Here is a 20,233-nt window from a genome sequence, read left to right on the forward strand (position 1 = left end):
GCTGGTCCCAGTGAGCGAGCCCCGCTTCCCACAGCCCAGTCAACGGGGGCCAACAAATGCTGCCAGTGGGGGAGGTTTGCTCTGCCAAAAGCTCTACCCAGGTCGCCTTATCTAACCCTTAATCCAGCTCCCGAGATGGATCTGTGGTCAGTGTCCCCGGTTTTACAGATGAAGAAACCAGGCCCAGAGAGGTTAATGAATCAGACCCTAGATCACACAGCACAGAACTGGCAGAGCCTGAACTCCAAGCAAGCTGTCTCCTTTCACAGCTTCAGTACCTGACCAGCCTGCTGTATTTCAAACTCAAGCTCTTATACGAGTTTAGTGCGTGTGATTTCCAGTACTAGAGCCCAGAGTGACCTCCCTTTCCCCTGGCCCAGTGTCCCTGCTGAAGGCGGTTTAGCTATTGTCAGACCCAAGCAGCAGCAGCAGCGGTAGCTTGCGTTTAGCGCCATGTGAACGCTGTGCTCAGATCTGTCTTCTCTGCCCTCCTCTTCAAGTTCAGGTCCAAGGTCCAAGCCAGGCCCTTCCCCAGCCAGGTCTGCTTCCCCACCTGTACTTCCTGGGTGCTGCAATGCTACTTTTCAAATTTAGCACAAAATCCTGAATTAATAGACAGTCTTGAGGTGAAAAATTAATCATGTCACCAAAGAGGTTGCCTAGAGTCTCTGGTAGGGCGAAGAGTTTGTTTGCAGATCATTAACTACATAATTAATTTCTGCTTTCCTGACATCGGCTCTGTAAGGCGCCGCGTCCGTCTGGCTCATCCCGTATTCCTGTCGCCCGCCTGGGACCTGGCCTGTGGAAAGCTTGATAAATATTTGCTCATTAGATGAAGGCTCAGGTTCACCTGCCCTGCCCAGGGCCATCTGTCCTACCCTGGATGGCAGCAGCAGAGCCCGAGGTTTCTGGGCTGCTCTTCCGGAGGATGCGGGAGCGAGGGGAGGGGGAGGCAGGCCTGCGGGAGGGGGACACACACGCACAAGGGCACAGCACTGAGCTTCACTGCTTGGCAGCTGGGGGGACAGCGGGGTCTCCAGTGTCCCTTTGGCAGACCCTGGGGAAGAGCCTGGCGGGGGACGAGAGGACCTCTCAGCTGGCTTTCTGCCCACAGGGGTCCAGGTCCCCTCAGGGAGTCTTTTAATTAGGAACATTTTCCCCGGTTTTTTAAATCGTAGTAGAACCCACACCACGGAGTCTGCCACCTGGCCCTACGTGTGCACTGTGGTGGCGTCAGTTCACGATGCTGACACACCCACCGCGCTCCATTGCCGCAGAGCTTCCCTGTTATCAACCCCTTCAGCCTCCCACCGCCCCCGCCCCTGCACCACCATGCCACTTGCGTCTCTGCCATTTTTACGCTCCATGCAGCTCCCGCAGGTGGAAGCCCAGTGATCGCAGCTAGGAACGTGGGCGTCTCTTCAGTGACCCCGTTTCCTGAGTACCTACCAAGGAGCCAAGTTGCTGGATCCTGTTCTTGATCGTTAAAGAAACAGTCCCACTGCCTTCCGTAGCAGTCGCACCCTTCACGTCCCCCGAAGGCATCCAGGATTCTAATTTCTCCACAGCTTCACCAACATGGGTCCCTTTCTATGTTGTGATAGGGGCCGTCCCCGTGCCATGGAGTGGCACCCATTACAGTTTCGACCTGCATTTCCCTGAGGACCAGAGATGCTGAGCATCTTTGCTGAGCGTCTTAGTGGCGCTGGTACTTCCTCTTCGGAGAAATGTCCATTTGAGCCCTGGACCCGTTTTGAATCGGGTTTTTTGGTGGTTGGCTTGCCCCGGGAGGCTTTGACTCTTTGCATGCCTGGCCTGCTTTTGGGTGGACGGTGCCCTCAGTGTCTCTCACCTCAGCAGCCGCAGAGAAGCCCTAGGACATGAGGCACAACGGAGAGGGGCATGGTATGGGCCTTCCTGAAACGGGTCCAGGCAGCGTTGGCCTCAGTGGGAGGAGCTCCTCAGTGGGAGGAGCCAAAGGACCCAGAGACAGGAAAGGCTGAGGAGTGCTTCCCCTGGCTGTCCGCAGAGCACAGCTGGGCAGCTGTTCCCTAGTTATTCAATGCCAGTTCCTGCTGGAAACCTTCCCTGTCTTTTCAATTCCCCCAGGTCCTCTTCCCTGGGCTCAGGGGACAGGTGGACTGAGAATCCTTGGTTCGAAGCCTGCCCGGCGGTCACCGCAGCGAGGCTTACACACAGCTCTTTCTCTAGGGTCCTGCCCTGGCCCCTCCCCTCAGATGTCCTTGCCTTCCATCCGTGATCCTCTCCCAGGCTGTCCCTCAGCTCCCAAGCCTCTGTTCCTTGGATACTGAAGTTCCAGCTATTTAAGATGCATTTGAAAGATGTGGTGGAACCAGGGTTTTGAAAAGCAATAAATAAGACCGTCCAAGAGAAGGAGATAGGGCATCAGCGCGTGCTTTTGCTCCTTGAAAAGATTCATGTCACGGTGAGCAGAACGCACTCTCGGCCTGGAAGGGGGCTATGCATCATCCTCGGCTAAAGGCAGCCATCGCCCGAAGGGTAAGATAAATGGCAAGCGAGGATGCTTGACTGGAGGCCGGGAGAGTCAGGAGGGGGCGGAGAACAACCCAGGCTGAGTTTACACAGGGTCATTGTCTCTGTGATGCTTGTCAGAACGCAATGCATCCCTGGGCGCAGTGGCGCCCGCCTGTAATCCCAGGGACTGAGGAGACTGAGGCAGGAGGATCGCAGCTTCAAAATCAGCCTCAGCAACTTAGAGAGGCCCTAAGCAACTCAGCGAGACCCTGTCTCTAAATAAAAAGGGCTGGGGAGGTGGCTCAGTGGTCAAGCGCCCCTGGGTTCACTCCCTGGTGGAAAAGCACTGCATCCATCCAGAATGTACTTGACTGACAGGCACAGAAGTCAAACCAGTTCGAACAGGCAGGAGCTGCTGCGTGACTGGAAGGGCAGGCTAGGCCAGACTGCTGGGCCCATCGCTGCGTGGCTCCTGGAGGTCTGTTATTTGTCTCTGCACACTGCTGTCCACGACGCTGGCCTTGTGCCAGGCTGACCCGCCTTGCAGCCCCCAGACAGGGCCACACACTTCCTGCCCCGCTCCTCTACTACCATGGAACATGAGCCCTTGGTCCGTGCATTCCATGCAGGTTGGCTTCCCCAGGACAGGTGCCTGGCCATGCACCAGAAGAAGGCACCAAGACCATGCGCAGAACTGATAGGATCAGGCCAAACAAAACTCGCCCCAGGAGCTGGGGTGGGTGCAGCCCAGACCACCCAGGGATGGCGTCCGGGAAGGTGGTGGGGAGACGCGGACATTGATGGGCCACACCCAAACACCTGCCTTTGCTCTAGGCTGCATTTTAAGTGCCAGTAGCAGGTTTCTGTGAGTATCAGGGGCACCCAGATCGAAGTCCCCGGAAGAGGGAGGAACGCAGACCCCAGATCTGTAAAGACTGAAGACCATGCAGTGTGAACCTCACGCAGAACTGAGGCCAGCCGTGCGCACCCCAGTGAAATGCAAAGCCAGTCAAATGGGGTCAGGCTGGGAGTGCCACAGCCCTGCTCTGGGACGACCGAGCTGGGCTGAAATAAAGAATAAACAGACACCTTTCCCAGGCCACCCTCAGAGCCTTCGTTCTGGTCCCAACAAGTGACCCACAGGGTGACTCTGAGGCAGGAGCACTGAGCCCTTCTGCACCGTTGAACAGTGGGGCGTGGCTGGGGCGGGACCCCAGGAGGCTGTGAGAGCCACTTAGTTTCCAGCAGTGGAGATCCTCAGGGAAACAAGCTGAATGCTGAAGTGGAAGTATCTGGAGGCTCCATCACCCACAGCACTTAGCAGTGGGATGAGCTCGGGCTGCCCTGGGCCTGCTTCCCGGCTGTGAAATGGCCTAGGAAACGTAACTCAGGCTTGGCGAGATGTAGGAGGTGGGCCTGCCTGTGGAAGGTGAAGGACACCGGGCACTAGGCCGAGCTCTGTTCCCCTGGGGGCGCCAGGGCCTGGTGTCAGGGCACAGTCCGCCCCACCCCTCCTCTCCTTCAAGGTGCAGCTCATGCTCTGGCACCTCCCTGATGCCCGCTGGCCGCCCAGGCTCCCTGATTGCCCCACATGGATGTGTTCCTGTCGCCCCTGTGGTCACCTACACATGCCCTGGTGGCTGCCGTACTGTGGTCCTGAATGGCCAGAAAGACTTGGTATTGACTCGAGTTGTTTGCGATCGTCTCCGCCTCACCTGTAAGTGAGGGCGATGCAGGCTGCATCTTTCCAGCCTAAAGAAGTGGCTCAGAACCCGGAGATACACCTGAAAGTCACCAGTCACTTCAGTGACAGCGCAGAAAGACAAAATGACCTGCCCGAAGTGACCCAGCTCCAGTGGAGGGGTCAGGAGCAAGGCAAGGCATGGTTCTTATGCTCACGGAGCACACACGCTGGGGTGAGAGACCCACTGCAAACGGGCCGCCAGTGACCCACACAGTGTGCGGCAGCGCAAAGTTGTGAACCAAAGAGCGGGGTGTGGTGCTGGGGAGGCACAGGCTTGGCGGAGGGGCGTGGTTTAGGACGGAGGGGCGTGGTTTGGGATAGGGAGGCGTGGTTTGGACCAGAGGGGCGTGGTTTAGATCCGAGGACCTGGCTTCTGGTAGGCGATGGAGCCAGCCGCGCAGAGAGCACGTGGCAATCCAGGTAGTCAGTTTGGGGAACAAGATTGGGGATGGAAGTCTGACCAGGGAACGAGTCCGTCCTGCTTGTAGAGCAGGGAGCTCGGCAGCTGGAGATGAGCCCGGGTAGGGGTGAGCGTGGGTCCAGGCAAGCTCCTACAGGTCACCCAGGAGTCTGGGTTTGTTGCCCTGTGATGGGAACCGGCACCTCCCTGAGCTATGGGGTGGAGATGGGGAGGAACACAAGAATAAGAGGGTGAGAGATGGAGGGAGGGCGCAGAGCCAGGGCACAGGCCAGAGCGGCAGAGGGAGACTCCCCACACAGGTCTGGGAGCCCGGGCGCAGCCGAGGACCCGCAGGCGCATGCGTGGGGGAGGGACAGAAGATCGTGGCCCCATCTCGGGGCCCTGGCGTGACGCACGGCGCATGGTCTCTGGTGGTTTTCGTTTTCCAGGCTGTGCTCTTTGGAGTAGCGTGATACCAAACCTCTCCTGCTCCTGCAAGAGGTCGGGTCGCCGCGCCTTCTTCCTGGTGGGAGGTCCTGGCTTGCTAACCAGAATGATTTGCTTGCAGTTCAATGTCAAAAAATCCACCGAGCCCGTCCAGCCCCGCGCTCTTCTCAAGTTCCCCGACGTCTATGGCCCCAGGCCGGCTGTGACAGCCCCGGAGGTCATCAACTACGCAGACTACACACTGGGGACCACGGAGGAGCCTGCTGCACCTGCCAGCCCCACTGCCCCCAACGACAGCCGCCTCAAGAGGCAGGTCACAGAGGAGTTGTTCATCCTTCCTCAGAATGGTAGGGGTCCCCTGTGGGCAGCAGGTGGGTGGTATCTGTCACTGTCTCTGTGGATGCTGCACATGGCCTCTGGGCTGTCCAAAAGTCCCCATGTCACAGTACTTGACAGTGGGCACGGGGCCTCGAATTAGTCTTTTGATCCTGCTAAATGCTACCATGCTGTTTTCCTCATGGCTTCCAGCTCTCCACTGGGAAAGAGAGTGTCCCTTTCAAGTCACATGTATGCAACTATGGAGAAGGGAGAAAGAATCACAGTTAAAACCCCTGGTTTCAAAGTTATGGCTTTAATTCTCTGTCCTTTTATATATTTGCTGTGTGATGTTGATCATGCTGCTAACCTCTCTGGTCCTCAGTTTCCTCCTCTATAAAATGAGGTTATATTATTTTCTACCTGTTAGTTTGTTATAAATATAATAATGCCTATCAAACTTAATTCAGGGCCTCTGCACAAAGACAGAGCTGAAACATTGTTTCTGTTACTGTGTCTCTTCCCTTTTCCATCCTCACCACCATCAAGAACACAGGTCTAAAGGTGGACATTACTGGTGCATAGGTGGAGCAAAGGCAAGTCCCCATCCCCTAGGAAAGTGGAAGCTTTTTAGGGAGGTAAACCAAAGTCAGGGGATGGCTGTTGCATGTGGCCTAAGTTTTGTTCTGTGAGGTTGGGGAGGGAGGTGGCGGAAGCAGAAGCAGCCTAAAGTCTTTGACATTGACCCCACCCTGAACCATCTTCTGGCTTGGATTCAACTGGACCCACTCTGGCCAGTGGATGGGTCCCCTTCCTGGCCCACCCAGAAGCACAGCAACTAGTGTGACATTTCAGGAACAGATTCCCGTCGTGCCTGCCGTGTGAACAGGCGAATCCTGGCTGACTTGAAGCCTCCAGGGACTTAACACAGACCCACTGCAGACTCCCACGGTGGGGGCGGGAGTGATTTGCACGAAGACTCCTAGGGGTGATCCCTGCCATCACAGCCCTCTTTCCTGAGAGCCAGATTGCACAGAGCTTGGACGAAGCCAGGACTGGACGCTCCGCCCAGGAGGGAGGGGGAGCCCAGCAGAGCTTGGATCCACCATCCATCCCGCCTTCTCTTGGCTGCCTCAGAAGGCCAGCTTAGTTCCGTTGCACAGAAACCTACCAAAAATCGACAAACGATCGGGCAAATGTTGACCAGAGGTGAGGTGGTGTAGCGGGGACACAGATCTTTCAGCCACTGTCCCCATGATGTGCTGAAGCGTATCAGCCCCACCGGCCACACCGCCCTCCGCTCACTGCAGAGCTCAAAGTCTCACTTCCTGAAGCTCAAAGTCTCACTTCCAGAAGTCCCCTTCTGCATTTTCAGGTGGTACTGACCCTGTGGTCCCTCCTGGCAGGGAGGGACAGTAGCAGAGTCCCCTTGCAGTTGCTGCATGTGAGCGGGACCCCTCGGCCCTCGATGAGAGGTCTTAGCTAAGTGGAGCCAGGTTCTGCTGTCCAGGGCTGAGCCGTCTGAGGGCTGCGAGCCTCAGGTGCTGCTCCTGGGTGGCCTGCACTCTGACTGTCCCTGCCATGGCTTTGGAGCTGAGTGGGTCTGCCTGGTCCTGTGTCTGGCGGTGCACGTCGCTCACGCCCTGGTCAGTCGGCTCGTCTTGGAAGCACTGGGAGAAATGTTTACTACTTGCAGGAAACTGACGATGAGCCACTTGGGAGATGAACAGACCTCTGTGTCTCGACCCTCGGAGTGAATTCTGAGAATCAAAAATTAAATACTGGTTTACATAAAATAGAGTCTACCATAGCGACTGGATTCTTTGAATTTTTGTCTTGTTTTTGACTCATGAGACTCTTAGGGTGTTAGGCTCCTGTTTAAAAAGGGGCAGAGAGCAATAGTTGTGGGTTTAGGAACTTCAAAATTAACAGTAAGTTCCTCTCTTCCCTCTCTTCACTCAGCAAAAGTTCATTGAACATGCATCAAAGTCAAATCCACCACCTTTGCCTTGGTCCCCAGCGCCTGCTTCTCCCTTATTCTTCAGTATCTGTCTCTTTGTGAGCCACCCCCCCCACCACATCAGCAGGCAGCAGGTTCCGTGGGGGAGGCAGAAGCAGCTGGGCTGGAGCGGAGGCAGGTGGGCGGGGCTGCTGCGCCTCCAGCATGGCCAGCGGGCAGACAGGCTGTGCCAGTTTTCTTTACCAGAAGCTCACCATGGACCAGGCCCTGTGCTAAGAACTTCTGCTTTATTCCATTTAATGTGAATAGTAACTATGGGAAAGAGAAACCCTTACCACCCCATTGTAAAGATGAGGAAACCGAGGGTCAGAGAAGTCAAGTACCTGGTCCAAGTTCACATGGTTATTATGTAACGGCTCATGCTGGACAGCAAAACCCACATCCTGATTGCTGGACTGTGACGGTCCCTTGAAATGCAGAGCCCATGACCGCTGGGGTTGCCCTGATGCGTCCACCATTTTGAACTTCAGGAAGCTTTGGCTGGGGGTCGGTGGCTTAGGTGGCAGAGATGGAAAGGAGAGATGAGGGAAAGGGTGCCGGTGTGGGGACGGTGACGGCTGTGACTCTCTCGCAGGAGTGGTGGAGGACGTCTGTGTCATGGAGACCTGGAACCCTGAGAAGGCAGCCAGCTGGAACCAGGCCCCCAAGCTCCACTACTGCCTGGACTACGACGGGCAGAAGGCTGAGCTGCTCGTGACCCGCCTGGAAGGTACTGTCCTCGACCCCGGGCTGCGGAGTGCCGGCCTGTCCTGGAGGGGACCCACGGCGGCTCTCCAGCAGGCAGGCCCGACGCTCCCCAGGCGTGATCCTTGTCCCTCTCTCGTGTGGCGGTCGGCAGTGGGGGCTCCAGATGGGTCTCTAGGACCAGGCTCCTCAGGTGGGGCCTCCAGCTGTATCCAGCCCTGGGAGGACAGAGAACCAGAGAGGGCACAGACTTGCCCCGGGCATGGCTATGCCACCTCGCTCACACCCGCTGGTGGCCCACCTCACTGCAGAGGAGCCTAGGAAGCGGGCGGGCCCGCTGCCCAGGAGGAAGAGGAAATGCGTGTTGGTGAATGGCGGCATCTCTGCCCTGGGTACCTTTGACGTTGAACAGGTTTTGGTGCCGGACGCAGAGGGTCTTCAGAAGGGTGGGGAAAGCTGCTGCAATCCAAGATCCAGCGGAGTCCCTCAGGGGCCAGATGTCCTTGATGTCCCTACCCTGAGAGTTTCCTTTGCAATCAGCAAACAAAACTAGGACTTTGTAAAGGAACCAGAGCTATGGATGGGGCCAGATTAGGTGGACTTCTGTGTTTGATTGTCGTCCTCCGTGAGCTTCCTATCACTGAGAAAGTCAGTGTAGAAGGAGGACAGACTTACTTTGGCTCATGATTTCAGAAGTTTCTGTTCTTGCTCGCGGGGCCCTGTTGCCTTTGGGCCTGTGGCAAGGCAGAGCCTCATGGCAGGGAGTCTCTGGTGAAGAGTCTGCTCTGACCACAGCAGGAAGGTAGCAAAGAGGGCGAGGGAGAGTCTGGGGTCCCACGCCCCCCGGAAGGGCACACCCCTGATGCCTAACTTCCTTCCACCAGGCCTCACCTCCTAAAGGTCCCGCCACCTCCCAAGAGCACCCTCAGCTGGGGACCCATCCTCCAATGCCTGACCTGTGGGGGACTTTTAAAGTCCAAGCCATAACTGGTTGTTTTGTTTTGTTTTTGTGGCTCAAGATGAAACCCAGGGCCTCCCCTGTGCTCAGAGTGCCCCCAGCTACACCCTCTCATCCCCTGGTCTCCTTTTCCTGAGCGAGTGGTTTTCCTCTTCACTGTCTTTTAAGATTTCTCAGCACTTTCATATACTTTAGTGCATCTGGCCTTCACGACAGTCCCGTTTTATAGGTTAGGAAACTGAGGTCTAGCAACTCCCATGACTTGTCCAGGAACATGGCAACCAGCCGGCGGCACAGTTGAGCCCAGCCTTCCTTGAAGCTCAGGAGAAAGCTCTGTTAGGCTACATCACCTTCCTTCTTCATGTCCTTTTCCTGTGAAATGTCAGTTCCCACTTCCTGAGTTGTCCCTGAAGAACCAGCTATCAAAGCAGCACTGGTGGGAATTTTTGGAGTAAATCTGCATTATTATGCATTAAAAACCTGCTGGATGATTCATATGAATGCAGTAATCTGGATCTCGAGCTGTTCCCCAAAGGCCTGTGTGATAAAGGCTTGTTCCCCAGGGTGATGCTGTGGGGAGAGAGTGGAGCGTTTAGGAGGCCAGGCCCAGGAGAAGGCTTTTAGGTCTTTGGGTTAGGTTCTTGAAGGGAATTGGGGCCCTGGTCCTTCCTCTTGCTCTTGTTGGCTCTCTGGTTCTGAGGCGACTTGATTTAGGCCTCCCTTCAGGTCCAAAAGCAACGGGGCCCTGGATTGGAACCTCCAAAACTGTGAGCCAGAATAAACCCTTTTTCTTTATAAGTTGATTACCTCAGGTATTTGTTATAGTAATGGAAAACTGACATGATCCACGTTGCACAATGCATTAAAAACACCAAGTTTCAAAATATAAAACATTCACGAGGCAGCAGCCAAGTGATTCACACCACAAGCGCTTATGTGGTAAATATTTAAAGTACAAATGAATCACAGTGTCAGCAGCAGCACTAATAAAGTCATCCCAGGGGCCCTGGCACCTTGGGGATATCTCAGAATCCTGAGGACAGCAGGGCCCCAGGAAGCACTGACTCTTGTTGCTGTTGTCCAAGGAAGACTAGTGAGTGCCCCCTTGGCCTCCTCGGATGACCTCCTTTCTCTAATTATCTTGCTGCAAAGCAGTGCTGCAATTTTCCAGAGTGGTCAGCCCTGGGGTCTTTCAGACACCCAAGGTCATGGCCATTCATCTGAATTGCACAGCCCTAATTAGGGCCATGCTGCCCCTTCCCCAGTCCCATGTCTGTTGTCTTTGCCTGCAGCCGTGACCAGCGAGCAGGACGGAGGCTGCGACTGCTATGTCCAAGGCAGCGTAGCCAACAGGACCGGCTCCGTGGAGGCCCAGACGGCCCTGAAGAAGCGGCAGCTGCACACCGCCTGGGAGGAGGGCCTGGTGCTCCCCCTGGCGGAGGAGGAGCGCCCCACGGCCACCCTGACCCTGACCCTCAGGACCTGCGACCGCTTCTCCCGCCACAGCGTGGCCGGGGAGCTCCGCCTGGGCCTGGATGGCGTGTCCGTGCCTCTGGGGGCCGCGCAGTGGGGCGAGCTGAAGACCTCGGCTAAGGTAGGCACCTCTCAGTGGCCTCGGGGTGCGCCGGTCAGCGGAGCGGGAAGGGCAGAAGTCCCGGCGGCGCGGAGCGATCCAGCCTCAGACCTTCCCGCCTGTGAAAGGCGGGGCGGGTCTTGAACCCGCAGCGCTGGGGTGGCCCGTCGCCAGGATGCCCGGGGCCTGCTCCTGCTCCAGCGGGCTTCTCGTTCGCCAGGCAGACACCCCAGCTGGCATGGAAGCCCACTGACCTGTGCGTCGGCCCTGACGCTCTGGCAGTGTTATCCCCACTTAAATCCAGGGACGCTCCTTGAGCACCTACTGGGCGCCACGCACTAGGAGAGGAACCAAGGGAGGAGGGGCAGATCTGTGCTGCAGACCAAAGGGCTAAACTGGCACCGACCCGACGGTGAGGAGCACGAGGCTCTCTGACATGTGTCCAGTCCTGAGACGTCCAGGGGGAGCCTGGCCACCCTCTCTGATAGAGAGTTCTGGAAGGTCTGCGTGCAGTGGTGTTCATGCCTGCTGAGAGGCCAGCTCCTCTGAGAGGGGCTCCGTGGGGAGAAGACCTTCGTTCCCCACAGGCCAGGGCAGGGAGGGGGCCAGGGAAGGGCAGGGCTGTGGTAGTGGGTGGGCACGTAGGGCCCCGGGTCAAGGTCTCCACCAAGGATCTGCCTGTGGTGCCCACCAGCGTCCACCAGCCGGTCAGCCGCACTATCTGGAGACCGTGAGGCCCACAAAGCCCCCAGTGTGCACCGTCCAGTCTGTCTAGATGGCTCAGGGCCCTGGTGCTGCAGTACTGAACCTGGTGGCTGGCCACAGTTTCCAAGCCTCCTCTGGTCAGTTGTGACGCCCAGACGGTGCCTGGGGTCCCCCTCTGACTTCCCAAGACTGCCCCACTTGCAGATGAGGGAGCCTGCAGGGGTCGCCCAGCCAGGACGCAGCAGAGCTCAGCCTTGAGGCCAGGCCTCTCCAGCCCGCTGTCCTGCGATGTCCCCAGCCAGGCGGGCAGGGGCAAGTGCAAAGTGTGACTCGTAGGCGCCTTTCCTGATGCCTGGCTGCCACCCTCTCCCCTGCCGGCCACCATTTCTTCTTTGTCCCATTTCCTTTCTTTCCTAGGCAGAAGAAATTGATAAAAATAAAAAAAAAAATCACAGCCACTCTGAAGGGGAGCGAGGCGGTATCAAAGCACACTCTAATTAGCGTGTGATTTGGGACTCTGTGGAATCTCGGATGGGGGCCTCCGGGGAGAGCCGACACTTCTATTTATTAAGCTAGTCAGCTGGCTTTCTCTGGAGACAGAGTGTCCCGCTGGGCCTTGAGGCCTTGGTGTGGCCCTGAAGGACTGAGATTCAGCCCATCTCGGCAGAAGTCCAGGCCCTGTCCCTTGCCCTAGAGGAGCAGTATCCTTCATTCATCCCACCGATACCCTGCCCTGCTGCTCTGGTGCACGCTGCCCAGGCCAGGAGCTGGGGACCAGGTCACACTACAGTGGAGCCTCCTTATCCATCCTGATAATCACCACTGCTGAAAGCTGTCACTGCTCCATGAATATTCTAGAATATTCTAGAATGTGTCTCTTTGGGTGTGTGAAGCAGAGCCCCAGGCCAGCCAGGGAGCTCCCCCTGCAGGCGCAGGGTGCCGGCTGATTTGAACCAGGTGGCAGGAGCAGGTAGTTGTTCCAACCCAGTTTCATTTTTCCAGACCACAATAGGTTAACAGCGGTGCTGGCAGCCTCCAGTTCTAGCCGGAAGACACGGGGGCCAAATCAGTAGGTGCGTCATTGAGGACCTCGGCGAGTCTGCTCCAAGGGCAGCCTTGAGTGATTCATTGAGAGCCCTCGAGGACGGGGACGGGGGTGGGAAACCAGGAAGCGGGGGAGGAAGAGAGAGGGTTACTGTTATCAGCTGGTACTTGGAGCCGGCCAGCTAAGGCGGGCACCCTGAAGTCTCTGGCTGTGACGCAGACGGCAGGCGGGTCCGGGGTTCACCCTACGTCCCGGGAAAGCGGTGCAGTTTCCCCTGGAGTAGTGGATCAAGCGCAGTCACCTGTGGCTACAGCCCTGGCCACCCAGGGACCTCTGATAAGTGACCTTGAGTCGGGAGTCTGTTCCCGGCCCACTCTGCGGCCTCTGGCTAGGTGCCAGACACCAGTCCCAGTCTGGCTTCCTCCTCTGTGAAATGAGAGGCAAGAGGCAGACTGGCCATGCAGGAGGCCAGCACCACGGATTAGGACCTGGGCCTCCCTTTCAGACCGGGCCTCCCCGGGGCTCAGTTTCGCCGCTTCCTAGCTATGGGACCCGGGCCAGCAAGCGACCTGGCCTCTCTGAGCATCAGTGTCTCAGAGCGGAACAGGGTCAGTGTTCGTTTCAGGGTTGTTGAGATGAAACGGGGTGCCCCTCCTTTAAGGTTCCTTGTGACGCTCTGTGCCAGGTGCTGGGCCCGCGTGGTGGACCTAGACCATGCCGTGGCATAGAGCGCACGGGAAGGGCTTCGTACATGTTACCCGCCATGATTCAGGTCTTTGCCAAGGTTCCCAAGTCATTCTGTGACATGGCTGATCACTGTGGGGTCATGTTGGGCAAAAGGCGTGACCCATGGCAGGGGTCCGGGACTGCAGGCGGAGGTTTCCCCCAAGCCCGGCTGCCTCCTCTCAGGCAGTACTGGTTGCTCCTCCACAAGGACTAGTGACCACAGCCCCAGCAGACAGTTCCGTCCCGCGTGCTGTGTTCCAGGCACGCTAGGCCCTCTAGTGTGACAGGTTAACTCCTCCCGACTCAGCGGGGGTGGTGCACACATGGAATCCCCAACTCAGGAGGCTGAGGCAGGAGGATGGCAAGTTGGAGGTCAGCCTCCTCAATTTAGCAAGACTCCATTTTCAAAATTGAAAAAGAAAAAGAAAAGTCTGGAGAGGTAGCTTGTCGGGGTCTTAGGCCCCCTTGCTCTTCTCGACCAGTGACAAGGGAAGGGTACACTCCCCAACAAGGTCAGACCGGGATAGGTAGGGCCGGCTGACCGCCCGCTCCCAGCCCTCCAGGCAGAGGACAATCAGACGCGTCAGGGAGACCAGTCACAGCAGGAACTCGTTTATTGAGGAAGTCACACAGCTTTTATGTAGGGTGGGGGCTAGGCGAGAGCCAATCAGCTTAAAGGTCAGCAAGGCATGGGGGATTCATGCAGGCGAGAGTCCCATAGGACTATATGGCAAGCGCGAGCTGATCACGTTCGTGGAACTGTTGTTAACCAATCCCTGATGGTGGTCCGGTTCATCGTCATTAACTATTGAAACCGCCTTTGAGGCCTTGATCTTGCTCACCTGCCAGGGAGTAAGGAGTCAGCCTGAGTTAGTTAACGTGTCATTAGTCCCAACAGTAGCTCAGTGGTAAGGTACCCCTGGGTTCAATCCCTAGCACTGAAAGAAAAAAAAAAATCTTCATGACACCATCAGGTAGAAATAATCCTATTCCCATTTTACTGATGAAGAAATAAAGGCTCAGCCAAGCTAAGTAACTTGCCTAAGGTCACACAGCGGGTAGGTGGTGGGAATGGAACTCAGACCCAGGCTGGCTCTGGAGTTGTGCTCTCAGCATTACACGGCTTTGCTCTGGGTTGTTAATGAGAAGTGTCATTTTAACAGTGGTCTTTAGAATTATAATTCATATGCTTTGATGAGGACTTCCAAATGCTTTTTCTCATTTAATGCCCTGGGATTCCTCGGCACTGAGCGTGGCCCGTGTTACACCTCCGCTGCTTCCTGTCTGCCCCATGCGATGGTGCTTCTTGGAGGCCGCCTGTGTTTCCATCGCTGCTTTAACGGTCGCATTGAGCACCTAGTTGGTGCTTTCTGCATGTTTGCTAAATGGACAAACCCCCGCTTTTTTTTCTGGCAAGGAAGCCGACATTTGGAGAAGCTGAATAACTTCTCAGCATCCCACGGTGGCGGATGGTGGGGCTGGCTTGGACTCCGCTGCCCTCTGTCATTAGACACAGGGGTGGGGTAATCCGCTGGTGGCCAGGCCCTGGCTGTGGAGGTCACGGTGTGCGCAGGGTCCAGGGAGATGGCAGCCGTCATCGCCCCGGCCCAGTGTGACGGGAGAAGCCCCGGGTGCTCTGTGGCCGCTGCCCAGGCCCTGGTACCTCCCTGGCTGCCCGACTGCACGTGGGAAGGAAGGGCACAGCTGGAGCAGAGCGGAGGGCTGGACGTCGTGCCTCGCGGCGGGTGGCCCTGGTGTGCCTGTCCCCTCCAGAACATTCCCCCCAGCCCTCTGCCTGGCAGTCGCCCTGGGGACTTTGAGGAAAGGCCATCTGCTTTCTGCTCAAAGAGGAGCCTCCCGCCTCCCGCTGGTCCCGCCGCCCGCGCCTCCTCCTCCCTGCCGGCTCTCAGGCTTGGCCGCCTCCAAAGCCCTAGCTCCAGAGGAGCCTTTCTTGTTGATTGAAATTCCAAACAGACCCTCGCGGGCATCTCACCGGAGACTTGGAAAGCTGCATTTGCAGGACAGGTGTGTTCAGATGCTTCCTGGAAGCGTCTGCGTCTCCTCTGAGTGGCCACAGGCCATTTGTCTCTAGTGAATTTCCTACACCATGTGCCTGACCTCTTTGGGGCCAAGCAAGCCTCTGCCCAGCACATTACATCACTATTGTCCCTCTCGGCCTGCATGGCCGGGCTGCAATAATCTTTTCAAATGCAGAAATAAGCCCCTCCAGCCTGCCTGATTGGTCAACGTAGTGATTCTCAAACTGTGTTCCCTGGAACCCTAAACTTCTACAGAGAATCCCTAGGAACCAGGGGGGTGGGAAGCCTCTGTTCCTGTTGTATCTCTGCCCTGTTGTACATGTTGGGCTTGAATGTACAACATGAAGTCACATTTTGTAGGAAGCAATGACTTTATTGACCCACAGGCCCGGTCTCCCTCCTCTGTGCCCTGCTCCCTTCTGCAACTGTGGGAACCCCACTGTGGGTGAGTGGTTGCCGGGATGCCTGTTGGATGCAAGTCCAGAGTGACCCCAGCCTCAGCAGCCGCTCCTAAGACTGACCCCTTCCCGCCTGTCCCCTCCATTGCAGGAGCCATCTGCAGGAGCCGGAGAGGTCCTCCTGTCCATCAGCTACCTCCCGGCGGCCAACCGCCTCCTGGTGGTGCTGATCAAAGCCAAGAACCTCCACTCCAGCCAGTCCAAGGAGCTCCTGGGGAAGGGTAAGGTGGAGGGCAGAGAGCCAGGGGAGGGGCGCTCGCTGGCAGGAAGTAGGGCCAAGAGAGCGGAAGGCAGAATGAGGCTCAGTTCTCAAGTCGCCACCGTCTGTGGGCGCTGGGTTCACTGTCTCCACTCAGCCAAGGACTGGGGAACAGGACACAGAAAGAACGAGCCTGCAGCAGGTTTATGGCAAAAGCCACAGTGACAGACGCCCGGGAAGAGAAGGGGCCCCGGAGCCGGGAGTCCAGGGGGAGCTTTGGCCTGTTCTTTTTATGGTCTCTGGAATTTCCTCCTTTCCTATCTCCTCCCCCGTCCACACTCTCCTCACTGTGATTGATGGGCACCCCCTCTGTCCATGTGTCTGTTTCATTTTCCCTTCGGGTCCCCACTTAGGAGCCTAAGTACAGAAAGGTCTGTCTGATTGGGTCCCCGCTTGTGACCAGGAGCACGTCATCAAGCAGGACGTTGACCTCATAGAAGACCCCCTCCCTGCTCCTTTGTTCTGCCCTGCCCCCGACCTCCTCGCGGCCATCCTGCTCTGGCTGCTGAGGCCCTCCTTCCTCTCCCTCAAAGTCACCCTCAGATGCATCTTCCACCTAAAGCTGCAAACCTCTTGGAGTTCACATCCATTCGTTCCTGGGCCCAGCTAGGAGCTGCCCGGGGCTCCCCGCCTGGGAGCTCCGCCAAGGGTCCTGGGAACCCAGGGCAGACACTCCTCTGGGAGTGGAGTAGCTGGCCCGTGCCTGGCTGGACACAGCTCCTGGGCAGGCGGCCATGCGGGCAGCCCGGCTTCTTCCGCTCCCATCTCTGCCAGCCACCACTGGCCTCCTGCCCCCCCAGTGCCTTCTCTGTTCTCAGCCTTGGCCAGCTGTCACCCCACACCCGCTAGCGTGGGCGAGGCAGAAGGTGTGTGGGTGAGACCAAGCCTGAGATTCAGGGCATCTGCGCCCCACATACCCACAGAAGCCTCTTTCCAACACTTTGGAAGCCTTGGTCTTCCCTTCCAGGTACCCCAGCCCAGGTCCCAGGTCTTGGGGATCTTCCAGAGCAGAAGAGCCGCCCAGGTTAGCGGGACACTACCTCAACTGGGATCCAAGTGCTCATGACAAGATATAAATAAGTCTCTATTTATAGAAGGAGACAACATAGAATTGCACTGTGTTCTGATTTTTTGAGCAAAAGATTTTGGGCAAATGAAAATCAAAAGGGCTGAGCTTGCTGGAAGATTCCGGAACCCATGGTTGGAGTTCAGTGCTTTCTCCTTATACCCTCCAGTCAGCTCTCCGCCTCTTTCTCTTTCTTCACAGCTCTGTAAGGACAGTTATAGCTCAGCACTTGGTCTCTGAAATCTCTCCACTGAAATAACAAACTAACCACCCGGGGGGGGGGGGGGTGATAATTGCAGCAATAAATACAAAGTAACAATTATTCTCACATTAGCTTCCCGAACCTTGACTAATGATAAAGGAATCTCCTCCTGAGCTAAGGGAAGCTGTCTGGTGACCTGCGGGTGGGTTTCCTGGGGAACAGTGCTATTGGACAGAGCCTCAGGGTGGGGGACAGGCAATCTGCCTTCACCTTCCCCACGACTCTGGGGTCCTCAGAGGAAGACTTACAGAAGTATAAGTGAGAACTCACCAGCCAGCGTGACAGCTGCTGTCTCAATAGTGAACGAGATGGCTTGGATGCATCAAGGGGACAGGGACCTGGGAACAGCATCGCTTTTCTGGTCTGAGTTTAAAATCTAGCTGAGTCATTGTTCTGGACTTGGTTTGATCTAAAGATAGGAAGTTGCATGGAAGGGCTCATGCCAAGTGACCTCATATCCATCCCCAATATGGCCCATCCAGTGACCAGCATCCTAAGTTATGGTATAGGTGAGCACCCGATCCAAAACCCCAAAATGCCAGGTGCTCCAAAATCTGAAACTTTTTAAGCACAGGTGGAAAATTCTATACCATGAAACCTAGTTCCTGCCCCAAATCATTTTTTTAATTGCATAAAATTACCTTCAGACTGTGTGTGTAAGGTGCGTATGAAACAAATTTCATGTTTAGATAGACTTGGGTCTCGTCCCCCAAATTTCTCAAAATATTTCTGCACACATGACAAAATCTGAAAAGCCTCCAGACTCTGAAACACTGGGCCCCAGGTATTTGGAGTAGGACTCTTCAGCCAGCCCAGCCCATTCCCAGAGGCAGAAAGGTTTGCTGTACCCCACGTCCAGACCAGGACCTGCCCCCTGGGGGGCACCCCATGATTGTTGAATGAACACATGTCCCAGAGGGGGAGTCGGGAGGGACCCAGGAGCTCACTTGGCCTCTCTGTCTCTCTTTGCTCCCTGTCCCTCCTCAGATGTCTCTGTCAAGGTGACCCTGAAGCACCAGGCTCAGAAGCTGAAGAAGAAGCAGACGAAACGCGCCAAGCACAGGGTCAACCCCGTGTGGAACGAGATGATCATGTTCGAGCTGCCGGACGACCTGCTGCGGGCGTCCAGCGTGGAGCTGGAGGCGCTGAGCCAGGACGAGGCGGGGCGGGGCTGGGCGCTGGGCCGCTGCAGCCTAGGCCTGCACGCCTCCGGCTCCGAGCGCAGCCACTGGGAGGAGATGCTCAAAAACCCTCGCCGCCAGATCGCCATGTGGCACCAGCTGCACCCGTAGCCCCCGGCCGCCCTCCGCCACCTCCCTGTGGGCCCCTTCCTCCGCTCGGAAGGCAGAGGCAGAGGGTTGGCGAGGCCAGGCCCCTGGTCCCCTCTCACCACACTCCCGTTTTTAGAAGGTAACAAAGCCAGCCCCGCAGCGTGTGGAAGCGGGCCATTTGGGTCACACTGAGCAATGGTTTTGCTCATCTGTCGTGGGAAGAGCCCCCCATCGGGGCACCTCATGTGCAGGCGAGCTGAGGTGAGGTTGGGCCGGAGGCAGGGAGGCTCCAGCTGAGGGATAATGGGCGCAAAGAAGATTTGGGCTTTTTTAAAAAGAAGCATTTCAAAAAATGATAAAGAAAATAAAATCGTCCCCTATCAACCCATACATCAGACTGTCTGGGTGAAAGGAAACAGCCCTCCAGGCGGAGCCCCGCTGTGCGCAGACATTAGCATGTGAAGAATCACCAGCAGACTCCAGCCCGTGGACCTCCGGGTCATTGTTCCCAGCCAAGGCCCGGACCCTCGCCCACAGGCACCGCTATCCCAAGCAGAGCAGAGCGGAGGACCCTGCTTGGAGAGACCCCTTCTACAGCATTCCAGACAGCGCCCAGCGTGGACAGCCCTCCACGGCCCCAACACCAGGGCCACCGGGTCTAACGCCGGACTCCTCAACTGTCAGAGTGAATTTAGGTCCTCTGATTTTTATTCATTTTAATTCTTCATTTTAAAATCTGTGCGTTTCTGATTCTGCTCTTGGACTCCCTTGTGTGTGTGGTGTTTTTTTTAATTGAAGAATTTTATTGTTTTATTTTTTAATTGACTTATGTTATAGTTGGGGAATCCGTCCCCCACAAAATATAGGTGGGATCCCCCGTGGGTCCCTGAGCGGGATGTTGACTGAGTGTTAGTTGTCATGTCCACCAGCATCACCAAAGTGACCCCGTGTGAGACCCATCCCTTCTCAGCATTCCAGCGGGTCCAGGGAGAAGTCCTTAGGAGCTTGGTCTAGTGCATCCAGAAGGCAACTTTAAAAGGAAATGAGGTCTTTTGTAAATGCGCCTCCCTCCTCCCTCCCTCCCTCCCCTCTGGTTTGGGGACTTTCACTGTAATGGGTAAATAACCAGCAGCTAGGTGTTGACCTTCTCCCTTGTTATTCCCGGTAGATGTCCCCATTGTTTAATTCAGTCTAACGATGCACTTGCTGAGTGACCATAGCATTCACAGGTGACCCGGACTCCTGGGTGTTCTGTGGTCAGGTCCTCAGAACCTCAACACGGTTCTCTGTAAAACAGGACCCGTGTCGTGGGAGCTGTCTGCATGGGATGTGACGGACGGGGTGGTGTCCCAAAGCTGTTGGCTAAAAACAAACTCTAGCAGATGATCTTTAAGCTAGATGACTGTCTTTCACTTCAAGTCGGCAGTGGAGGATGCCCCGAACGTGCCAGAACCTTCTGGCTATTTCCACCACCGTGGGTTCTGCATTTGGACTCCTCTGTATGAACTTCCAACTCTGGACCTTCAGATGTCACCCGGGTTCCCCGATCTAGATGAGGATTTCTAGACGGAATCGGGCCATCGTGCCTCCGTGAATCCAGTCTCTCTTAAGCTCGCGCCCTGAGAATCCGAGAGGGACCTCGTAACCTTTGGTCATGACTGGCTCCTTCTATACAGAAACAGAAACGCATTTGAAATAGCTTCACCCTGGAAAACCAGGCAAACATCGGATCCTTCCTTCACGGGCAAGTCTTCCAGAGAGTCGG

At 56.3% G+C, this 20,233-nt stretch overlaps 1 protein-coding gene across 1 annotated transcript in view; it reads left to right on the top strand.

Annotated features, from left to right (window-relative positions):
* Positions 1 to 20,233, top strand: part of Syt13 (synaptotagmin 13) — a 42,573-nt gene extending 22,340 nt beyond the window's left edge. The window contains exons 2-6 of the mRNA XM_047517356.1: positions 5,209 to 5,434; positions 7,997 to 8,131; positions 10,357 to 10,658; positions 15,702 to 15,831; positions 18,185 to 20,233. Of these exons, the coding sequence (XP_047373312.1) occupies positions 5,209 to 5,434; positions 7,997 to 8,131; positions 10,357 to 10,658; positions 15,702 to 15,831; positions 18,185 to 18,489 (1,098 nt within the window). The 3' untranslated portion in view covers positions 18,490 to 20,233. The remainder of the gene's footprint in view (positions 1 to 5,208; positions 5,435 to 7,996; positions 8,132 to 10,356; positions 10,659 to 15,701; positions 15,832 to 18,184) is intronic.

The sequence above is a fragment of the Sciurus carolinensis genome, chromosome 11 (genome assembly GCF_902686445.1).
Source record: "Sciurus carolinensis chromosome 11, mSciCar1.2, whole genome shotgun sequence".
Taxonomy (NCBI): Eukaryota; Metazoa; Chordata; class Mammalia; order Rodentia; family Sciuridae; genus Sciurus; species Sciurus carolinensis.